This window comes from Myripristis murdjan, chromosome 16, assembly GCF_902150065.1.
Source record: "Myripristis murdjan chromosome 16, fMyrMur1.1, whole genome shotgun sequence".
In the NCBI taxonomy this organism is placed as follows: Eukaryota; Metazoa; Chordata; class Actinopteri; order Holocentriformes; family Holocentridae; genus Myripristis; species Myripristis murdjan.
This window is the reverse complement of record NC_043995.1, coordinates 4,570,237-4,593,671: the sequence shown is the minus strand read 5'-3', so window position 1 is coordinate 4,593,671 and position 23,435 is coordinate 4,570,237. Positions and strand designations below refer to the sequence as shown.

Below are 23,435 nucleotides of genomic sequence, written 5' to 3'. Positions count from 1 at the left end.
GCTGTATCCCAGAATCCTCTGTGCCTGTGGCTGCAAGTAATGAGGACCTCCTTCAAAAGACAATCTACAAGGCTACATAAGCCCTGTTTGCTTGCCCTCCTAATCAAATACACTGATACAGGCCCAGACCCACAAAGGCATACTCACTCTCTCACAAAGACATATACGTATGTCCTTACTGCCATTCCCTTCAGAGGAAACGAGAGCTCAATAAATACCCAGATCAGGCCTGATCAGTTTAATATGAGCAGACAGAGGGAAACTGCCAGAGATGGAGAGAAAACCATGTGCAGAGCTTCAGCCGTCTGTGGGCCATAACCCACAGGTTGGGAGGAAATAGAAGCCAGCTGAAGTCGGGACTCATAGGGTGAATCTGCTTTCTGTGCTCACATACAAGTGGAAGGGAGATACACAGATGGAGGGAGACCTCTTTATGTCTGTTGCAGAGAAGATAGTTGACAGTCTCAAGACAGTTTGTGAATGTCGGAAAAAGTGATTTCGTATTTTCTCAATCTGGATCACGGCCATAGACATGGAGGGAGGGACTGCAAATTTGTCATTTTTGTCAAAATAAAGGCTTAAAGCTGCTTAACACAGGATTTTGATCAGCCTGAACCAGTGGTTTTCAAAGTTTGGTCCGGACTCCTAAGGGTCCTTGAGGGGCTGCCAGGTGGTCCTTAGCAAAACAAAGGAAGAATAATAATATAATTCCACAATAATAATTCACAAGCAATTGTTGTTATACAAGAATAGTATGAGTCATTATTTTAACATTATATTTTAATCTCACAACTTTCAAACTCAGTGTTCAAGTATGACATCAACAATTTAATTCTTAATCCAACTAGAATATTTCTTCATATCAGGGTTCCAAGGCAAAATCGCTTCAATCATCACATCACCTGAACACCTTTCAAAACCCTGAGCCTAAACCACAAAATGGGGCTGGAACAGAAAAGATTGTCCCATCCCCAAGTAATTTTACCCAAATGAAATTCTAGTGACAGGTGTGGCCACAGGCAAAAAAAAAAAAAAAATTACATCAGATTTATTTATCTTCCAAACCAAAGAGGGACATAAAACGACCTGCTAAACAGAAGCTATTCAGAGAAAGTTAGACTCCGTATTTGAATCTTTTGCCTCTCTAATTCCTCTGGTATCCTTTGGCATCACACTGTGACTGCTGTGTGCAGTTTGCTGATGTCATCTTCCATGATATCTGATTATTAAAGAGATAGTTCACCCATTTTTAAAAATGTGACATTATTTCACTTCCCCCCTCATCTTCCTCTCATTGTTACTGAGTGCTGGATACTGGCTGGATGCTCCAAATGCTAACTGTTAGCCTCCTGCCACTGCGGTGGACTTCCCCCCAGCTAACACTCTTAAAAATAACTGCCCTCATCTGAAGTCCCTAGTTGCCATTGTAGCTTTAATACTAAAAATTAAACTATTGCTGTGTTGACATTCTTCATCACATGCTCTTTGTTCTCCAGTCTTTGGACTCTCACTACAGCTGCATGAAAGGCTCATATCTGCATCATGTCAGCATTTCAAGATCTAAGAAAAATGCTCTTGTTTTTAACTTGGTGATCATTGCTTTTTGAGTTTTGTTACACAGTATAATTGTTTTGAAAGGGATTCACAACCCAAAGGTCATACAGTTGTTTTAACACACTGGGGGAAATGCAGTCCTTAAATTAAAAATACCTTAAATTGACTGGTTTCTACATAACAGTAGGTTTTCATTTAACTACATTGTTCATAATGATGGCACCATGGCACTGTGCCATTCATTCAGCATGCAGAGAAGATAGAGAGAGAGAGAAAGAAAACAAACACAGAGTGAAGTGACTGCAGATATAGGGTGCAGCATGTGACTTGCTTGTTATTCCCCAATCTGAAGAGAGAAGTCCGGTGCATCATGGGACCCACTGTACGGTGTTCCCCCAGACTCCAGGCCTGCTCTGTGGGCTCTGATAGCAGACAGGGCTGACGTAAATATGCTCCCTGCTGGATAATCACAGCACCTCAGCTCAGGCCCCAGAGGCCAGAGGCATGGGGCTTAATGTCACAGTCGGATCTTACTCCCACAAAAAAATAACAACAGATGAAGAAACAGGCTGTTTTTCATACGACACTTCATACATTTCATTTGTGCCGTTCACTTTTATCGTTCAAAAGCTCCATTGTGTACAAGCACAAACACAAACATTTTATTCATGTCGACATCTGTAGGCCTATGAGTAAATGTCATTTGGAGCAAATTTAGCCAAAAACACTTATGGTTGGCATGAAACACTCACCACACCCATTAACACATTTTAACAATGTGCAGAAATAGAAACAGTGTGTCCATTGTGACTCAGAAGCCTTTGCTATCCATCTGGGTATCTTAACACTGCCCTATTAGTGGTGTCCTGGCACAGCTGGAGCGTGTGTACTCATACAATAACTCGCCAGTCGGCTTTGTAAAGTGGACTTCTCTCCCTCTTTCCCCCCTTGGCTTACCCCCACAAATCGAGCGGTGGTATGTTTAAAAATTCAATTAATAGAAAATCCGTCTTGCTTTCAAAAACGGCTCTTGATGGCCAGGAAACACGTGATGACTGTCAATCCAGACTCATCAGGAAGCAGCGCAGACCACCTCTAAATGCACCGGGTGTTGGAAGACAGGAGGCAGGGTGATCAAGTGGGGTCATTGCACTCTCCTGCATTAGCTGAGGCCCAGTGCTCCTGAAACCGCAGGCGTAGCCATACAGCCTCTTAAGGAGCTCAGGCAGCCTAATCAAAATCAAATCATCTCAATCAAATCATTTCTGTCTCTGTCTCTTTTCTCTCTTTTGGTCCCGGTGCAACAATTATTCTTAAAGTGTGGAGGAAGCCTAGGGGTCCCAGGCTCCTAGAGGAACAGCAGCAGCAGCAGCAGCTCAGTGCTTTAAAGTAGTCTTTTATGGGATATCAGAGCTGGAGGAGAGTCCAAAGAAAATAGGTCTTTTACATTATTAGAGCCAGCTGTGGCTTTCCACACTGATGACTCATCCATTTTTCTCCCCCCCTCTATTCTTTTGCTTTTTTTTTTTTTTTTTTTTTGATGGTGCGGTAAAGGAGGGTGGCGGGTGAGGAGGGGGGTTGCTGTGTTGGGAGGCTCTGCCAAATTGACACTGAGCCCATATTCGCTGGTGGTTGTTTGTTTGGATTAAGGAGGGTATCCTAGCCACAATCGTGCTTGCTCACCAACTCCTTTACTCACCCTTTGCTCACGCACTCACTGAGCCACGTGGATCCACAGAACGTGGATCTCCTCCGCGTTCCTAATACTTTCTTGTCTCTCTGTATCTTCTTTTTTCTTTTTTTTTCTTTTTTTTTTCTCCTAGTGCCGATAATAAAGACAGAGCCCAATGATGAGTATGACTCCCTCGGGACCCCCGGGCTGCCCATGCATTCTAAGCCCTACTACAGCCAGCCCAGGCTCACTCCCATCATGCCTGTAGGGGATCCCGATGCCTGCCTGGTTGGGAGCTACACTCCTTGCCCGCCTCGCCATGCCTCCATGCCCGCCTCCTCCCCCAGCTCCAGCCCCACATTGCACGACCTGTCCCCTGTCACATATAGCAAGTGCCTCTCCAGCAGCCCCACCCATGCGGCCCCACCGGGTCCTATGGTGCCCACCATCCAGGAGACCCCCGGTCGCCCCAACCTCACCCATCCAGCCTCCCCGGACCACAGCTCCTCCCTGGGGATGCTCCATTCTCAGGGCAGCCCCAGCCATCTCAACAGCCCGGGAACCCATGGCTACCACCCTATCTACGCCAACAGCAGCCCTTCGTCCTCCCCGGTCTCCCACCCCTCTACTCCAGGCGGGACAGCAGAGAGCCCCTTTGTCCAGGCCTATAGCCCAGGTCAGGCTCAAGCCAGCTCGGCCCAGGCCAGAGATAGCTCCCCCAGCCTGCTCCCGGAGGACGCCAGTCCCCCCTCCCTGGCCATCACTGTCAAACAGGAGCCACAGGAATTGGACCAGATGTACCTGGACGATGGTGAGTTACGTGAAAGAAGAATGTGCATAATAATTATTTCACAAATATGTTGTTTTACTTTATGAAAACCTCTCTTTATGAGCTCACTGGCCATGTCAAAATGTTCCGTTTACGCAGCACGCTGCTTTTATTTAACACCTTTGGCTTATCTGCATGCCACCATGCACATCACCACACCCTGCTGCACCTCTCACTATTTCCTGATGAAATTCTGGCAGCAGATTTACGTCAGATTTGTTTAATTTTAGACCCCGGCAGATTTATTTGCTTTTGCTTCAACGTACAGTCAGGCTCATGTTGTTCAAGTAGCCGCTTTACTTTAAAACAGCGAATTGCCTTGATGGGATTTTGAAACAATCTGTCAAAACATCAGAGTACCGAGGTCAGTTGGGGTGCAGCAGAACAAAAACAGTGGCACACGCGTAGCAAAGCAAACTGTTGACACAAGGACTAATGAAGGAAGCAAAACAATGGGTAGGGGTTTCCTGAACCGAGCCATTTTCCCCCCATCTTTCTGGGAGGGATGCTGGGAGGCAGAAGGCAGAGGCTTTGTTTTCCCGTGTTTTCCCCATGGAGCCTCCACCATGCGGCTGGCGTCATCAGGGGAGACTGGGGGGTCAGCAGCCCCCCTCTGGAAATGAGTCCAAGAGGATAGGGTCGGTGCACCCAGTCTTTATTGCCTCATGAGTCCGCTACTCATCATAATTAGCCCTCTCTCTCAGGTCACCAGCGTGTTCTCTCTGTGCTAACAGAGGCCCCACTTGTTGTCAGGATGTGTATTCATGGAACGCATCAGTGGCATCCTGCCAATTTAAAGTGATAAAGTCCCTATGCATCCAAACATGGGAGGATGGGCGGATAACTCTGAACTCAGGAATATCACTCTTCCTGTGCACCTTTTGTTCAGTAAACAGAAATAGTATGTGCGTGCGTGTGTCTATGTGTGTTTGAGTGCATGCATACTTAGCTTCACTCAACAGCTTAGGGAGTACAAGGGTGATAGGCATGAGGGGACCAGGGGAGTTTTGCTGTGGAACTGTAATTGAGTTGAATTGCAGTTGTCAGCATATCTGTCAGTCCTGATGAGTCCCATTAGTCCTCACCTCATAAACAGACAATACAGAAACAGGGGAGGATGTCTGTCCGTTTATCGGCTCTATAAAATGATTTCCAACTTTTTTCTTCTCTTTTCTTCGCAACAACATTCTCTGTGTCATTCCTTCTCGAAGTTTTTAATAGTTACTGCAAGGCGCACTGTAGGATAATTGAATGAACCTGAAACTTGAGCTTCATTTTGTATTTGTAATAGGGTTCTTAAAGGGTCCTTTTACACCGTAATATGGTACAGTATGAAAATATTCCAAATGTCCACAGCACTGCTAAGGTGAAATCCGGTAATCTTGTTTCTCTCTTCCACTACTCCATTCGCTGTCACTTTAGCAGCAATTGCTCTCCCGCGCGGTGGCCAAATGTATTCAGCCAGTGATTACAGTTGCATTAGGGACGCATAGGAATGTGTATCGATTGACCGAGGACAGTGAGGCAGCCCCATGCAAAACCTCAATCTGCTGCCATTTTGCATCACCTAATGTCTGCGTAAGCATCTGTGGTGAGCTCCTGGAGTCCTGGTAAGTGTGTGGTGGTAACAGCATACTCCAAAGGCATCTGCTGCTCCCGGGCCCGGCCCCATCCCAAACCCCTCAAATGAGCCCTAAGCTAAAATAAATAAGATCGGAAGGCAGCTCACGGGGCGTCCCGCTCCCCATCCACACGCATTACCAGCACACGTTAGCAAGCTGAGCGCTCCATTAGTGAGGGAAGACTAGCGGATGACCTCACCACAGCAGCAGTGATTTAACGCCAGCCTTGCTGGAGCAGCGTTCCTCCCCGGCAATCGGAGCCTGGTGATTTGGAGTCTGCAGGAGCACACTTGAGCTCCCCCCAGAGTGGAGCGCCTCCCACGCTCAAAAGCGGAGGCCTCCGGCTCTCATCAGCCTAGAGGAAATGTGTCTCTCTGGCCAGCCCCAGACTTTACGCAGCCCCTGAGAAATCATTCAGCTTATCAATGGTGAGCTACTGTACCACAAGGAGCTCCGTTAGTATGGAAGGAGGCTGGGATGTAAACCCCCCGACTACCTTACACAGTCTCCACCATAATCTGCTAAACTCCACTGTTCCCTCTGCTATAATAGAAGCTTAGTAACTACAGTAAGTGAGAGACATTAGATGGTGTTTTGGGGGTCAGCTTTGCGGCTATGTGGGAAATATCCAACAGCTGAATTCATACTCAGTATTGATGAATGGTCAGCCGGCCACAATAGGGTCTGCAGTTCGATTGAGGCGCTGAGGCACACCTCCTCACGTAATGCTGTGTTGGCTCTCATCTGGCTCAACCTCAGGAAAGACACATGGCAGCTAGAAGTGGAAATCACTGGGTAACTCGATACTAACACTATATTTTACCCATGATAATGATGTTATCACAATACAGGCGATTCTGGGAGATGCTATATATTGTAATATAATCACAATATCTATAACTGAGGAAAATAAAATACTCTTGAAAAGGCAAAAAAAAAAAACACTACAAAGGAATCAGTCATGTTTTTGTAATCATTCGTGTTTGTGCAACTGCAACATGAACATTACGGAGTGGTTTCAGTTAAAACGCCTGAAGGGAACAGGCAGGGCAGTGTGCTATCTGTGCAAATTAAGCTGAAAACTCCAATACCCATACTTTCCACAAGTGTATCGATAACGACTCATGAGAGGAAGTATCGTGATATGTTGCATTATCCACCTCGATAGCAGCAAGGGCATAGATCAGCAGAGTTCAGAGAATGGAAGCAAGATGTACTTCTGAGGAGGATAAAAAACTCAGCTCTGCTGGAAGACTTGGCACTGGCGTCGTTGACTCATTGTCATGAGTTGCTCACTTAAAACAGAAGTTTCTCCAGACATTTCATGCACACTCACAAGTCACTATCTCTAATTCAGCCTGATTTACAAGGCACATGGCTCTGAGCGCAGTGCCAGTTAAATGACATCAATAAAAATAACAATAGAACTTATGAAAAACGAGCAGCGCAGCATTTACGTTTGCCTTGTTAGCCTTACTAATTAACCCATAAAACGAACGCTATGGTGACGGCACACTTTGTCACACATCCGAAAAGAGCAGTTACGGTGACATCATACCCCCTCTTGTCTTGCATATACACTGACACGCATGTGTGAATATGTGTGTATCTATGCACACACACACATATGTACATATGTTTTTGATCTTCAACTTTTTTTTTTCCTTTTTTTTTTTGATCTTTCACTTTTGGGGAAATTTGGGCTAGCCCTTCACTTCCCCACTATATTGAGTATTTATGTTTTGTTTTTTGTTTTTCTTTTTTATCATGTATGTTTTTGTGTATGGGTGTTACATATATGTGTGTGTGGAGCAGGAGTAGCATGTTGGCTGGGCTTGGCGTTTGGTCCTGTGAGACTGCTGCTGTGTGTCCTCTCTCATTAGCCGCTGCAGCAGTCGGTGATATCATGAAGTACAGCTGAACGCAACATACAGCGAAGGAACTAGAGCTAATCAGAGGGCCAGATTTCTACCAGCTGGCTCTATGGAAAACAGAGGGCCCTTATTCACCAAAATAAGAAAAACACAGCGTGCCAAGCAGGCTCTGCCGATTCCTGACATTTGACATATGTACTCTGATTGCCTCACGTTACAGCGCCAGGTTCCCCTGTGATTGTTTCCTCTCAGCTCCGGGTTTGTGCATTTGAGACGCCATAGTCGCCTTGTTTTTGCAAAATGAAAACAGAATCGGGCCTCCCTTTCCTTTTCCTCCTTCCCTCCCTCCCTCCTGCAGGCAAGGAGGCATTCTAGCATTTCTGAGGATCTCCACGTCCACCATTGTTTCTTCTGAAGGCAACTCCAGGCTTTCCTCATGGAAACTTTTACGCGCTCTTGGCGCGGTGCCCAGACCCCAGGACTCCGCAAAACCCCTAATGATGATTGAGAGCGCGTCCGCACCGCTCTGAAAACATGCTGAGTCGCTCACATTGGACTGTGCCGCGAGACTGGCTCTAGGGCGGGGGGAGGCGGGGGAGTTGTTTGGGGTGGGGGGAGTTGGAAGCGGAGGGGAGGGGGTCATTAAAGTGGAGGTTGAAGTGTCTAATGGGACTCACTAAAGCAGAACTGCTCCTGTATGTTTGGACAAAACGAATGTGCGTGCATTTGTCTCTGTTTTAGTCCGTAGACCCGGTGAGATATGGAGGCACTGTAAGACACGCTGATGGCTCATAGTCGGAGCCTGTGCTTTCACAACACTCCCCTTTGACCCTCTTTGGCCTTTTGGGAGCAGGTTGAACTTCAGCTAATAGTAGGCAGAAAGAAAGGCTGTCTTTTGGTTAAGTGCAAAGCCAAGAACAGAGTCTCCTCCTAGATGCAGTCATATTGACAGGTACAAGAGGAAGGGTGATGGCTTTTTTATTATTTATGGACTAAAAGGAGGATGTGGTGGATTTTTTACTATTGGTTCTGTTGCTGCCTTCTCGTATTAAGAATGTTGTTTTCCTGACATGCCTTGAAATGGTGAGGTACAAGAAAAAAGTTTGGGCTTTCTGGATAAGTTTTATAGTCATCGGAAAAATTAATATATATGGCTAGCCTCTACGAGTGGCCTTGGGGAGTCATTAACAGCCGAGATGATGGTCGGACAAGGGAAACACCAGTATAGTTCAGAATCTTCTTACTGGGATCAAAACCACTGTTTTTACTCTGTAATTTCAGCAGCTATGTCTCTTACTAGCTATTACTATGTAAATCTCACCAAGTGCTTGTCTGAATAACTAAGTAACATATAGAAACTTTTATGCAAAGTATGGTATAAGATAATGTATGATATTTAGTGGTGATCTACATCCAGGATTTTGAAACTTGAAATGCAATTTTCTTCCGTTCACCACACGGCTTCATACCCCACCAGGAGCGTTTCAGAGGCTGAGCATTTTGCCTGCCAGATTTTATTGACTTTTCAACAGATTCAACAGATTTTGTTGATTTCTCGTTTTTCGCCACTTCCAAGATGAATCTCTCGCTGTCTATAGTGTTGGAAGTCTTCTGACCAGTTGACTTCTGTCCTGCTGCGACCAGTTACGATGTAATGTTGATGTAATGATGTAACATACAATCAGGAGTCTGTAATAGGTGTTTTATTTTGAAATTTGATCAGATGCTTTATGCCATTCCTGTGTCTGATTTCCTGCCTGGTTAAATCCACTCTGTGCAGCTTGATGCAACTTCTGTCAAAAGTTGACTAGGTGCATTTATTAAGCAGAGAAGAATAGAAAGATACTTCTGGGACAGTTCTGGGACGCTGCTGAAATGGCTGCGGCGCTTCTGGTGGAATCACAAATGAGTGGCCACCATTAGTTCCAGCAGTGGTGTCACAGCCACCACTCAACGCAGCCACACCTGGTGGAATCAGGCCTTGAAATCAACCCTTGTGAAATCAATTGAGCAAATTTACTTGATTTCTTTCAAAAACTTGGGGAAAAAGGCCATTCACAAATGAGCAAAAAATTTGGGGAACACTGCTTAAAAAATGTGCAAAAGCTATTTAAAATTATTAGAATCATATATTTAAAAATCAGATCAGTGATACTGGATGAGAGTTCTTGTGTCTCAATGCCCTTCAAGGACCCCTGGAGTTTCTTCTGACCCCACTTTGAAAACCACTGGTCTTAATGGGTTATAAATGATAAGGGTATAGGAGAGAATTAGAAACTAGCATGGCCCATGGCCAGTAGGAAGAAATTATAATTAGTTACCCTGTAGAGGAACACGCTCCAAAAAATGAGGTCACTCTTGTACTAGGTCAGCAAAAAAGCGATATAAGTACTCTTTAATACAAAGTCAGTTTGTAATGAAATGTAGAGGAAATAGGTTTGAGTGATATATGGAAGTTACAATGGAATTAATGGAAGCCAGAGAGCAGCGCATACCATGGCGTCTTCGCAATGCAAGAGGGATACCTTTGCAGTTGAGTGGAAGTCCTCTGGATTACCTTAGCACCCTCTGTTTCCTCTTACATCGCTTTTATCTCTTTCCCATTGGCCAGACATAAGAGCGTTAAGATTCCTGGTTGTGATCAGCTTTTTTCAACACATATTATGAAACCCACTCAATTATAGGCTGCATTGTCCAAGATTGCTCGCAGTTTAGCAAATAATTGGATCTAAGTGGATACATATGACAGTGGCAATGGGGTCACAGTATTAGTGCTTTGATTTGTAGGCCTTCGCAAAACCATCGGGAATATTATTAGTTTTGATAAGTGCAGCAAGATGAATCTGTAAGAATTCAATCCATTCATTACCATAGTATGATTGCTTTCATGCATGTGTGTATGTGTGTGTGTGTGTGTGTGTGTGTGCACCCCAAATCCTGGCAGCTGAGCCAGCGGATCTGGTCTGGTTTCAGTCGCTCCGTCATAATATCCACAGTCACTGAGAAAGAATGTGTCTACTGCGAAAGTGCAGCTACATTATCTAAACAAATTGAGTTTCTTTTTGTGTCTGAATTCTGATACACGCACACATTCAGATGGCAGACTTAGATTTCATTTTAAATAGGTTTTGTGTTTTTGAAAGAACCTTCAAAAGTCAGAAACGCATGAAGTAGGTTTGCTACTGTGAGGCTAAATATGTAATTTTTCTCTGATCGTTCCAAGCTGTGTATAAGGTTGGGTAGGTACCGCCGGGTTGGATTTATCACTAGCAGAAAGATCCTCATAGTGAAGTGCAGAGGAGGCATGCACGCACACACTCCTCTGCTGATATATTTGAGCTCCTTCGTTCAGTTTATATTCCTCTGGCTCATCGTGTGTCGTGTATGTCATGTCATTTTTCCTGACACAGCCGTTTAAAGGCTTGGTTTCTGTGGCTCACATTCTGAGGTTAAGGGAAACACACGTTGAAAAGCCACCAGGCCACGCCGATCACAGCGGGTCAAGACCCAGAGAGGGCCTGCGGCTTGGCTGGGATCTCCCTTGCGTATCAGTGATCATGGAGTTACCACCTCGCTCCAGACACTGTCATTACTGAATCTTAACGTGACTGATATAAATGCGGTTGACTGCGCCGACAGCGTGATCACTGATGACTCCACTTAAACGAAGAAGAAAATAGCATGTGATTTCAGCCTTTTAAGATTGGTTCTCTTTACTGACTGGCTTGCAAATTTGCTTATTTTAAATTTAGGATATTTCCTGCCGGGGTTCAGTGTCTTTCTCCAGGAAACTTAGGAAGTGCAGAAGCTTGCTGTCGGCTGACACTATCTTCCATGCAATGTAATAACCACACATGCACACTTTGTGCACACTCCTCTGTAGCTTTGGTAGCGTGTTTGGTCACAGTTTAAGGGGATGTAAATACCTGTGGCACCAGTAAACAGAAGCAGGTCTCCATCCGAGACCATTTAATAACAGCTCCCCATCTGAAATTTGTTCGCTCAGTGAAATAGTATCCTGTAGCGACGGATGTCAACAGAGAAGCCTTCTCCAGCTGCGGGAGGGGATGGGGAAAGCCGTGGGGTTTGCAGATCTTGGCAGAGTTCTCCGTCTCCTCCAATGCAATGTGCAGATAGCTCAAAAGGGGAGGAGGGGGGCTGGCATAGAAAGAGAAAGAGGAGGGGGGCGTCAAGATGGAGAGTGTAGGAGACACTGGGATAAAGATATAGTGTTCCAAATAAGTGAGAGTCCCAGTAGCATCTGTCACAGGACTATAAACCAAATCCACATTGTTCTGTGTTCCAATCCTGTAGCCTATTACACAAATCATTCTCCACACAAATGTTTGAATATAAAGAACACTTGTAAAACTAACGAATCTTCCCAATACAGGATTATGATCATGCCGCTCTCAATCAGTCCCGCTGCATTTTCCCCTAATCATGTGTATTTAATAGACTGGGATCTAAGATTCAATTTGTCTTCCATTCTTTATTCACTATTGTCCAGGTTATGGGCCAGCTATGAGGCATGCAATGAATTAGGAAAAGATTTTGGGGTCAGCAGATTCTCAACATGTCCTTAGATCCAGGAATATTCACAGAGCATGAGAAGAAGCAGGTCAAGCATAGAAATAAAGGCAAGGCAGACACAGACAGGCGGACTAAGAAAAAGAGGGGAAAATGTGAGGTGGAAGAAAGTAGCATGCAATCTTTGGTGATTTTCCCTGGCAAGTTTCTCCCAATGCCCCTGTTCTTCACACAGAGACACTACGTGCTCCATTGTGAGCTGAGGCTGTTAAAACAAAACACTAAAAGTCAAAGAAAGAAAAACACTGTACAAGTTAAAGATCACGTTTTCCTTTTTTTTCCTCTTTGCCCCCAGTGATCACTCACAGTGCAGAGACTTGCTAAGCGGTGGGTTTACTTTGATGGGATTGAATGATCATAACCATTGAACTGTAAGCATCCTGCTGCCAGCATATGACCCATGATGGTTATACATTTGAACGACTCTCCAGATTGTACTCAAGTCGACTCTCCTCAAAACACCATGCTAATAAATAGGAAAATCATTTCACCATCAGCATCTTCACAAGCCTTTGTTTCACCGTGAGGCACTGAGAAATATAATGATGAAAGGCTAAAATGATGTTGCACACAGAAAAATAATGGTTTTAAAATGGTTCTTTAAAAGATTTTGTGTTTCTGTGAAGAACAATGAACTATTAAAGAACCACTTTAATTAGTGGGTGGTTCTTCATTTGAAAAAAAAAAAAATGAAAAAAATGGAAAATGGTTCTGCATTGAAACTTTTTGGATTTAAAGCTCTTTGAAGAACAATCACCATCGTGTCAAAGAACTTTTTTGATGGCTTGCACCTTTGGGGATTTGGGGGCTCTTTGACGTGCCATTTCAGAGATGGTTCCTGAAAGAACTGTGGTGTGAAAACCACTACTAAAGCATCACTGTAAAGAACTATTTTCACTGTGAAGAACTATTTACAGTCCAGTTGGCACTGGCACTCTATTTTTCTGTGTGTATTCGGTTCCAAAAAAAATATTGGAAATGCAAAGCTCAGGTGACTGCTTTTTTTTTTTTTTTTTTTTTTTTGCTTGTTCCAATTTTAGCAGTGCATATTAATCCAAGCCTCTTTTCTGTACAAAACCAGTCTTGTGTTTTAAAAATTATGTAATTCATTTGATGATGTGTTGGCTTCCTTTTAGACCCCTGAAATTCACTGCCGTTTCTAGCTCTAGCAGGCAAGACAAATCAAATCTCTCCTTCTGCTTATACAGTAAATTACCCATGTCAAATCCGCGGGCGTATACTTTGAATTTGAAAGCTCAAGTCGTAAACACTCTGTGTGAATGAAAATGTCACGTACATTTTAATTTGATCTGTGAGATTTACTGCATTATAGAGCATAAAAGCAGGCTCCCGTTTCTGTTAAGGTATTCAAGTGGCAAATCCCTCCCCCCAAGCCCCAGCAAAGTATTAAATCTGCAAGAGATGAAACCGGGTGGACAAAAGCAACCGAAAGTATGATTCTATGATTTACAGGTGACGGCAAAGGTCTTCCTTTCCCTCTCTCTCACACTGTCTCTGGAAGAGTGGCCCTGTCTTCCCTTTAGATTTGGAGATGGCTTGGGTTTCTGGACAACTGCGTTACAGTCTCCAGATGGATGAAAGTTTGTCTGTATTCTATGAAAATCAAAGAAGGGTCGGAGAAGGGTATTGGAGAGAAGGGAAGTGGCGGATTTTGCCAAGATCAGCTTCCTTCTTGCCTCCAAGTCCATGATGTGCCCTTAGGTGACCTCGTCCTTGGTGTCTGCGAATCCCCCTGCTGGTGTTGATGATTTAATGTAGTGGGGTAGCTCTAGGGTTCAGCAGACTGAGTGTTAATCAGATCACACTCAGCTTCAGTACAAAGTCATAGCTCTCAGATCGCTAGAGCTCAGCAGGAATGTTGGAAGACAGAGGCTGAGTTTTTCTGCACAGCAGGAGATTTTTAAGATTTAGTTACCTTCAGAATACTATTCACTGCCTTTGCTGTGACTTTACTATAAATCCTGCAAGAGCTTTCTCTCCAAGAGAATGGTTCCGCACAATACGCCACTCACCCTGCTCACCAAGACAGTGAATGAGTCACAAACCTACAATCTAATACAATGCTTGGACTATCAGACTTTCATCAAAGCATGTTATCCAAAGCAGCCTGGGAGACAGTAATGTTGCTGGCATTCTGCACACTTTGCATTGCAGAGTTCAAGGTAGTTCTGCTACTTTATCATGTTTTAAGTTGAAAAAAAAAAAGATGGCAAAGGACAGTGAGCAGAGCAAATACCATTTCATGGTTGGGAAAACAGATAGTTTAACCAAAGGCCATGATGCGCAGATACACACACACAAGCAGACATGCACGCACACTTATAACAGCAAGATACCTCTCTAAGCTGTCTATTTGTGACTGATGGCGACCAATAAAACTCGCACTGAGGTAAGCCTTTTGGACACCGAGAACACAGTTTCTCTATATATAAATATATAAAAAATAAGTTTCTGAAATCCCACATTACGACTGACAGGCAGCAGGTGATTTAAAGAAGCAGAATACAAATGCTGACGTTATAAATCGTATTATATGCAGGTGCAGGGCCAAATTCTCACTCAGACGGCCATAATCTACTGAAGTATGATTGTTTCAATATGCTCATATTTTCTGCTGTGCGCCATTTTCAAAACCAGCGAAATCTCTAGTCGTCTGCATCGGGGCCTCTGCTGCAGCATACGTTTCTAATTCTGAATCAATCACAGCAAGTTTATCAGATGGCTGAGTTATTTTACCATAAACCCACTGGTAATGAGGCATACAAAGAGTTTTAATCTGTCTCCTTTCATATCTCAATCACATAGACGTGTGTGTGTGTGTTTCATTCAGTTTGTGGCATTTTCAGGCTTTGCTCTTTGCTTTGACTTGGTTATGCCTCACTAGTTGTTGTGTGAACCTGAGCTTGATTTCCCACAATCAGTCATGTAGACAGCCTTTATGTCAGATGACTTTCAGTTCCATACATCTATTTTAGGTTTTGTTAAACATCGTGATTGTTCCGTCCTACCGTGGAATTCAGTACTAAAATACCATATGATGCAAAGCATTATGCAGCTGGCTTTATTGAAATGGTCTTATCATCTTCAAAGAAATGAGGAAAGACTATTTGTAGGTGTAGGTGAAGGTGTAGGCGAAGGTGTAATCTACAAGATTTTTTCTTTCTTTCTTTTGCTTCCTTCTTTTTCATGTGAAACAAGAAATTAGGAATGGAAAGACATGTTTTTTATTTATTTATGTATTTATTTATTTATTTTTAGCTGACAACAGCATTCAGTATCTTTCCACAATAGCATAATTTTGGTAGTTGATAGCAATGCCAGTGATTCAGTGATTCCATGATTATTGATATCTGATTCAGTACCTATTCAGTAAAAACTGAAATGCCATTTACTATACATATTTAAAAATGTCATGTGTTTCAAGTATGTAATCCAACATCACTGATCTGACATTAAAATATGTAAGTTGATTAATTATACATACTTATTTACTTACTTATTGGTGTTTTAAAAAAAAAAAATCATTATATTATTAATTTCAGAATTTTTAGTATTTTTTTGGTTAATATGCTAATTGCCTTTTTTCTTGTTGTTTGAAAGAAAGAAGGGAATTTGCTTAAGTGTCAGAGGGTTAGACAAACAGGCTAAGGGTGCATTAGAATAAGAGCACTGAGTTACAGGGTAAGGGATCGAGTTGGTATCATTTTTTTGGAATTTTGTAATTGACTTGGTACTGAAGGATCAATTTTTGTGACATCACTACTTCCCACCCATGAGTAATACAGATATAGGTTTTTTTGAGAATGTTTTTTTTGTTTGTTTGTTTGTTTGTTTGTTTTTGTTTGTTTTTATTATGCAAAAAAAAAAAACAGAATAAAGATGCATGCAGTTGTTCAGACAGCCCTGTCTTAAGATAAGTAAGTGCTTTATAAATACCATGTTAGTTTTGTTCTGTTGCTACTTTGACAGTTTATGACACACTCTGAGAACATTGTCCCAAAAAAGCCAGATTTCACAATTACACATGCAAAATATCAGGAGTGAACATTTTGAATCGATACCAATAGTCTGGTATATCAGTCCAGCCCTACCAGAATTATAAATGTTATCACTTCTGGTGTGCCAAGGGGAAAGAGCTATCAGACACAGTGTGTTTAAAACAGAAAAAAAAAAAAACTTTTTTGAAGTTGCCACAGCTTGAATGACTGCTGTGCTGTATCAGGCAGCCACAGAAAACAGCAATACAAACATTTCTTCATATAAAAATGCCACTGTTTATTACTTGAAATCTTTTAGGGTAGAGAGTTAATCTGTTGCACTCAGCAAGGGCTGTACAGTGAAAAGTGACTTCATTTGAAAGAAAGCGGCAATGAGGGCACTGGAGAGCAGCCCTAACCATGTAAACACCTCCCCCTCATCCTCCCTGGGGAGCAGCCTCAAGCGATCACACCCGTGGCCTCCTGGGCCTGGGAGGAAATGAGAGGAGGAGGAGGAGAGGGAGGTGGCGAGCTCACAAAGAAAGAGAGAAAGAGGCGAGATAGGGAGAGGTGCAGCACATCATACAAGATCAAAGGGAAAGGTTATGTACTGCTGGGGCCAAAATAAGCACATCAGTGGTGGAGCTTTCAGTAAAATCTGTTGTCTTTAGATTTGCTGTTCTAATTTTAGGGGCCGCTGAGCTTTTATTCTCTCTTTTTCATGCCTGGATCATGCCTAACTCTGACTGGCCAAGTGATTTTGACCTGGACTGGTTAGACAATTAAAATCTCCTGGGTCAGCTCGTTTACTTTGGCAACCGGTCGGATTCATCTGGCTACAGAGAGCAATAAAGTAAGTCCTCTGAAAAGCGAGGCACATCAGAGACTCACAGGTGGAGATTAGAGCAGAGCTCCACTTTATCTCGCTGTCTCTGCTACTCCACATGCAGCGCTAGGAATATGTCACTGTCAGCTCTCAACGCTGCTGCTGCGCTCTCCTTCAAATGAGAGGAGGGCTGGAGGGAGCAGCACTGATTGGAAATGCAACTTGAAGATTCAAAGACTCCCTCCTTGATTCCAATGGAGCTCAGCCACTTACTGTTAACACTCTCATCTTGAATTCTCTCCATCTTTTCTCTGTATCTCTCTCTTTCACTCTTTCTGAACAAAGGGACTCCTCTATCACTCCCCTGCCCTTCTCGGACTCCATTTTCAACTACTGACTCGACTTCAAACTCTTACTGTTCATTTACAATGCTCTGAACAGTCTTGCACTTATGCATATTTCTGAACTACGGCTTCTACAGTCATAGAAATCCAGGAATTTTCGATGGAATTTGTGTTTTCCAGGCCTGTAAATGTGTTGGAAAACAATGAAATATGCCAAAAGTTTTGGAAAAGTCATGGAAATTTTTAACAACGATCGTAATCTTGACAAGGAGGAACAAATACAACATTTTCCCCACAAAACTGGCTCTTGCACCTTCCTAGAAAACCAATTAATCAGAGTCAAAGAGACTTTGCGGTTGCTATGAGACAAATTTTATGTGTCCTGTGATTCCACCCCATATTATCTTGCTTTACTTATTACACAGAATTACAGTCATGGGAATTTGGTATTGAGTGATGGAAAAGTCATGCGTAAGTTTTGGAATTTCATTGGCAGTAAGTGTAGAATGAACTTTTTTGTATTTAAAAGGGTCACCCTTTAGAATGTGGATCAGCCTTCCCAACAGTATTTCTTTCATTGAGACTGATCTGTTTTAGTCAGTTAATTCTCTATTTTATTTTATTTTATTATACTGTGCTTCGTCTGTTCAGCTTGGTTCTTGCTCTATGATCTGTTCTTCTTAGCCACATGAACCGCCTTTTCTCTTTTGTTTTTAAATCGTCTCTTTACATAAAGAAGATTGACTTGACTGTATTTGACTTTCTACTCCCCATATCTCTTTCCTCCTCTCATTTTCTTTCTCCACCTATTTCTCATATTATCCCCTCTTTCCATGACTCGCGGTCTAATCTTCAAGCGTTTCACGGTGCTATTGTTCACCTTGGCGGTTGTGGGAAGCTGATTGGCTGCGGCCCATGGCACAGGAGTGTCTACACAGTGCCACAGCTGCTGCAGGAGAGTTGTAAAACCTGAGCTCGGGCCCTCGCCACAAACTCAAGCTTTGTTTTAAAACAAACCCTCGCTCTCTGCCCTATCTCTTTCACTTTTTTTCTTCACTCCATCTCCACTGTCAGGCGTCGAGACTGAGTGGTTCCACATGGGAAAGCCCAGGGCTTCACACATCAGCGTAGCTGTGGGGATGAAATATGCTGTCTGTACATATCATCACATCATTAGGCCCAAAGGGAGCCCTGGGATGGATTAGATGCTGTCTACCTGCAAGGCTCAGATGAATTTATGAAGCACTTTATCACGCTGAAGCATTAGTGGAACACTTTGTCTCTTTCCATTTGTGTTTATCTGTGGGAATAATGATGGCGTACTTGTTGGTATATGTCTCCGTCTCTTTCAGCCTGTCTATCTTATTTTTCTTTCTCTCTCTGTACCGACCTTTGACCCCTCCTTATTCTTGACACCACTGGTTATCAGCAGAAGATGAGTGGCATTGCTCAAGCCTCTCAGTCGTTTCAAGCTTGCGTGGGAGGCAGCAGATTGTCCATTAAGTGTTTCTGCTGAGCCCGAGAGAAGATTTGATATAGTGGGGAAACAAAAGTAATATGTACCAGGAAATTCAATTGTGTCTCTCCAGCAACTTGGAGTTTTAGTTTGGCTTCCCCACCAAATCAATTTCACATGCATGCAGAGTTCAAATGAGGTTTAGCATTTAAAGTGAGCCTCATGTGCCTGTCTTTCTGCCTTGTCTTCTGTGTGAGTTCCTGCATGGATCCAATGCCAGTGATTATCTGTGTTTATATGAGTGAGCCTGTATGACTCAGACCTACTTCCTCACATGCTGCTGCAGGCCTCAACACCACAATAGGAGGAAACTACCTCCTCTTTCTCACAAACCTGATGTAGTACTATAGGCGTTCCAAGTGTAATCATAGGAAACATCCCCTTTTGCTACAGCGTGAAGGTCCTTGACCCCCAACACTGCTATGGTTTATTCATGTGGTGAAAGTGACAGTGGATCAGAAAGGTGCTGTTCTCCCTCTTTGGTATCATTTAGTGAGAACAGAAGTCCTTAGCAGGAAGGCTCGGTTGCAACCCTGTGTTGTGTTTTGGAGAGTCAGCTGGGGGAACCTGAAGGGAGGTGAGGTCACCCTCTGCCAGGTCATTGCCAGTCAGTCCTGATTTGGCCCAAGGCGGATTGGGTTACGACGGCAGGAACCTCCAACTGGCTTTCAGGCCGTGGGGCTCTGCGCCTCCCCAGACCACAGGGCATCCTCTGTTCTCTGAGGAAGCCCGGCTGTTATCGAACCTCTACTCAAAACGCTCCCCACCAGCCATGCTAACTAATTCCCCAGTGCAGGTCATGTTCAGGCTGAACTCATGCAGTCAGCGTGGCCAAATGAAGTCATAACGCCCCAGCTTGGATAATTGAATAACAAGGAGGCCAGATTGCAGCACAATGACTGTGATGGACTTCTCTTTTTTCTTCTATTCATCTTTATCAGAATCAATGATGACATGCACTTAAAAGGAATATGTAACTAAAATATGTATTTTTTTCATTTAATTTTTTTTATTGTCATTATAGGGTGTAGAGAACCTCTTGAAACTGTAAGAGTGCAATGTCCAATCAGATCCCCACATTTGTTGTTATTCCTCCCGCCCCCATTTGATTGACTCATCAGCTGCACCTGTTATCCTCCACTAGCCTTAAGTGTAACTGTTTGTTAGCACAGCACACCTATTTTGTGCTGTTCCAAGATGTGAATTCACCATTTTAGAGAGGCTTATTTTACCAATCTGTCATTATATCAGTAGAGGCAAGGGCTAGCCAAGTGCCTCAGTCTGATAGATGGAGCTTTAGTTAGTAATGCTGTCAGACATGGACTTTTCTCACATCAACTCGACAGCTACAAGCTTCCAAAGTGGAAGTTTTTAGCTGCTGCAAAATAAGAAAATTGCCAGTTTTGACTAGGTTTATCATCCCTTTAAAGTTGCAAGATTTTCATGTAAAAATACTCATCAGCCTAAATTATCCCCACTAACCAAGATGCCATGATTGCCCTGTTTGCCCAAATTAAATTCTAGTGTTGGATATTGACAGGGGTGAGAAATGTTCTCCACTCACAGGAAGTAGTAAACTGAAAGTTAAAGAGTAACTCAACACTAAATCACATAAGGCAGAAAACGTCTGCTGCACTGCTCTCAATGAGGTGAAACTGTCAAGGCACACTGGACATCTGACCACACCCGATCAGTGATGTAGAGCTAGTTTGCTTCTGTCACTTTCACTTGGTGCACGGGCAGGTGTGTCTCCTCTGCAGGAAAATGTTCTTACTTGGCAGACGATATAATAGCAATCCAAGGTGGACGCACACCTTACTTTGAAAGGAATGGAAGATGGCACTCTGATTGGTTGATTGCATGTTACACCCAACACAGCGATGATTAAGCACAACCCTTTTGAACCATGTACCTGGCACAACCACCATTTAATCCGCCATTAAAATAGACCTCTGTATAGCTCTGTTTTTTTTGGGGGGGGAGCAACTGACTCATAGATCACATGTTTATTTCATGTTTTTGTAAGTTGAGGGTCCTCTATTCAGCTCACCCTCGGCAGTTTTGCATAGGACTCTTTTAAGGGCAATATCAAGACTCTGTCCCAAACAGCAATGAACAAGTCCCCAGGATTCTGGGTATTGAAATTCTCAAAACTGAAACTGTAAACTCGTTTGTAGTTTTGCTTTAAATGGTTAAATAAAACAAATCATGCACCTTCCTTTGCCTCAGACTGGAGGCTCCTCAGCACTCCACCTTGCTGGATGAAGCAAGTAATTTTTCGTCACTGTTTTTGCACACCGATTACCTTGGAGAGGTTAGCATTCATCCAGCCAGCAGACACACCCGATGGAGACTGGGCGTCAGTTATGAGCCGCTTTGCCCTTCCAAGGAACATTTGTAGGCCTGCACAAAGGAGCTGAACTGTCCATTGAGCTCTTTAACATGGCTGGCATCGTATTAAAGCACAGTTATGTTGTTGTGTCACTCTCACACCTGCCTGAAATAGATCTGCCAGCAGCCCAGCCCTATGTATAAGTCCTGACAGGTCCTGACTGCGGTTTACTGATCACATGGCACTTCAGCTAATACAGGATGTCACTTTGTTTGGGTGAAGGTTGCAGGGCATAGTTTTCTGTCAGGGAATATGTTCAGTTCAATTTTCCGCTGTTTTTGTTTATTCATGAGAGGGTATCCTCCCAGTTACAGCTTTCCATTATTAAAATGAGCGATCAAAAAAGGAAAAAAAAACTTTCCAGTGCTGTTGAGAGGGTTGAGAGGCCACTGGGAGTTCATTTATTCATATAATTTGACAGGAGACATATTAATTTATGTCTGTAGTCTGTAGTATAATTCCACAAGAGAAACATATTCTCTAAACTAATGGGATGTTATAGGTATTGTTTTTATTATTATTTTTTTTTAGTATTATTATTTTTCTTAACTGTGTATGAAGAGAGAGCACATAACCCCCTGGCACACATTTGAAAATATCTGAAGTAGCTTTACAAGGCCTATTTTACAGAGGAGAGACTGTATTATGCCCATGCCCGTCCACATGATGCAATGGGTTGAATTTTTATGGCTAAATTCCTCTCTGAACAAAATGTTCCCCAGCATATCTGACTGCTTCCTCTTCTGCTGTGTATTTGTGGTTGTCCAGTCATCTCAGGGCAGGTAGACATGTGGAGAGAAGAAAAAAAGAGTTGTTACTAAGACAGTGTGCTCTTCTTACTAAGTAATTTGTTGCATGTAAAGATATTCAGAACAAGGTGATCTTGACTGCATTGGTGCATGGAAAATGATTTGGCTTTTTAAAGTTCATTTTCTAAACTTTTATAGTTTTTTTAAAATTCATGTAAAATAGGCTTTCTCAAATTTAAAAGAGGCCAGAGTGGATAAATGGGACTAAATCTTAAGATAAAATGAAACTAAAGCTGTAAATGCATTAATCATACGAACTTTGAACCAGGAAGCCTGAGGTTTAAATGCACCTAAACCAACATAAAAGCAATCAATGTAAACATGCAGAAGAAGCAGTTATAGATTTTTTTTTTTTTTTTTTTTTTTTTTTTTTTTTGTCATTGATCATGTTTTCCTTTGTGTGATTAGTCTTAACTGACATATCTGCATTCATGTTTTTATTATGTCCACAGTTCAGCCATTACCTGTGTCTATCAGGTTCATTCAGTTTTCATCAACCGCTCTTTAAGTTTGTTTTTTTCTCAGAAGACAGTGGCACTAAATAGTGGCACCAACAACACATTAAACCTCTATAAATAGCATCTTGGTGTTGTGTAGTGGTGTAACAGTCGGCCACATCCTGTTTCTGAGGCTCACACAGCGTCAACAGGGTACACAGATGAAAACGCCACGGCCACTCTTCTACCTTTTCATCTCTCTCGTCTTTATCGCTCATTTCTTCAGAATGGAAAATCATTTGACATGAAAGCGGAAAGTATTAGTTGATAAAGCACAGTGAAAAAAACACTGCAGTTAATGTGTGGGCGTAGGAGACGTCACTTTTTTTTTTTTGTTCTGACTGAAAAGAAGAAAGGCAGCGACTGCTTTTCCTCAGCAGGAAACAGAGGGTACGTTTGTGGCTTTTTGACACCAAGCAATCGGGTTTTCCCTGACCCGTTGTTACCTGGAGCTGTTTACTCACCTCAGCCATAGAGATGAGCAACAATATTAAAGTTTGATCAGTCAATTGTTACATGCACTTACACCTCCCTTTTGTCCTGCACAGGCAAATCTAAAAATAACTTCAGCGTGTAAATGCCTGTTTAGCCCAGAGCGGAATTGTGTCGAAAACAGCCAGCAGTGTTGGCTCAGGTTGAATTTTTCCAATGGGAGTTCCTCCTGTTTAGGGAGGTGAGCCCCAACCAACCTGTGTGTGTGTGTGTGTGTGTGTGTGTGTGTGTGCATGCATGCACACACTATGTGTAACTATGAGTGTATGGAAACCGAGGTATGCTATTATTTTTGTGTGGCCTATATTTCTTTAAAGTGGTAGTTTGCAAGATCCTTTTATTTTCTTATTTCTTTGTTGTTGTGTTTTTCATTTATTATGTTGTCATGAAGACTCACAATAAAACCCCTCATTAACTGGA

At 42.9% G+C, this 23,435-nt stretch overlaps 1 protein-coding gene across 1 annotated transcript in view; it reads left to right on the top strand.

The window, feature by feature from the left end:
* The window catches only part of LOC115374502 (nuclear factor of activated T-cells, cytoplasmic 1-like), a 67,980-nt gene that overhangs the window by 41,216 nt on the left and 3,329 nt on the right, over positions 1 to 23,435 (top strand). The window contains 1 exon segment of the mRNA XM_030073460.1: positions 3,378 to 4,037. Within this exon segment, the coding sequence (XP_029929320.1) occupies positions 3,378 to 4,037 (660 nt within the window).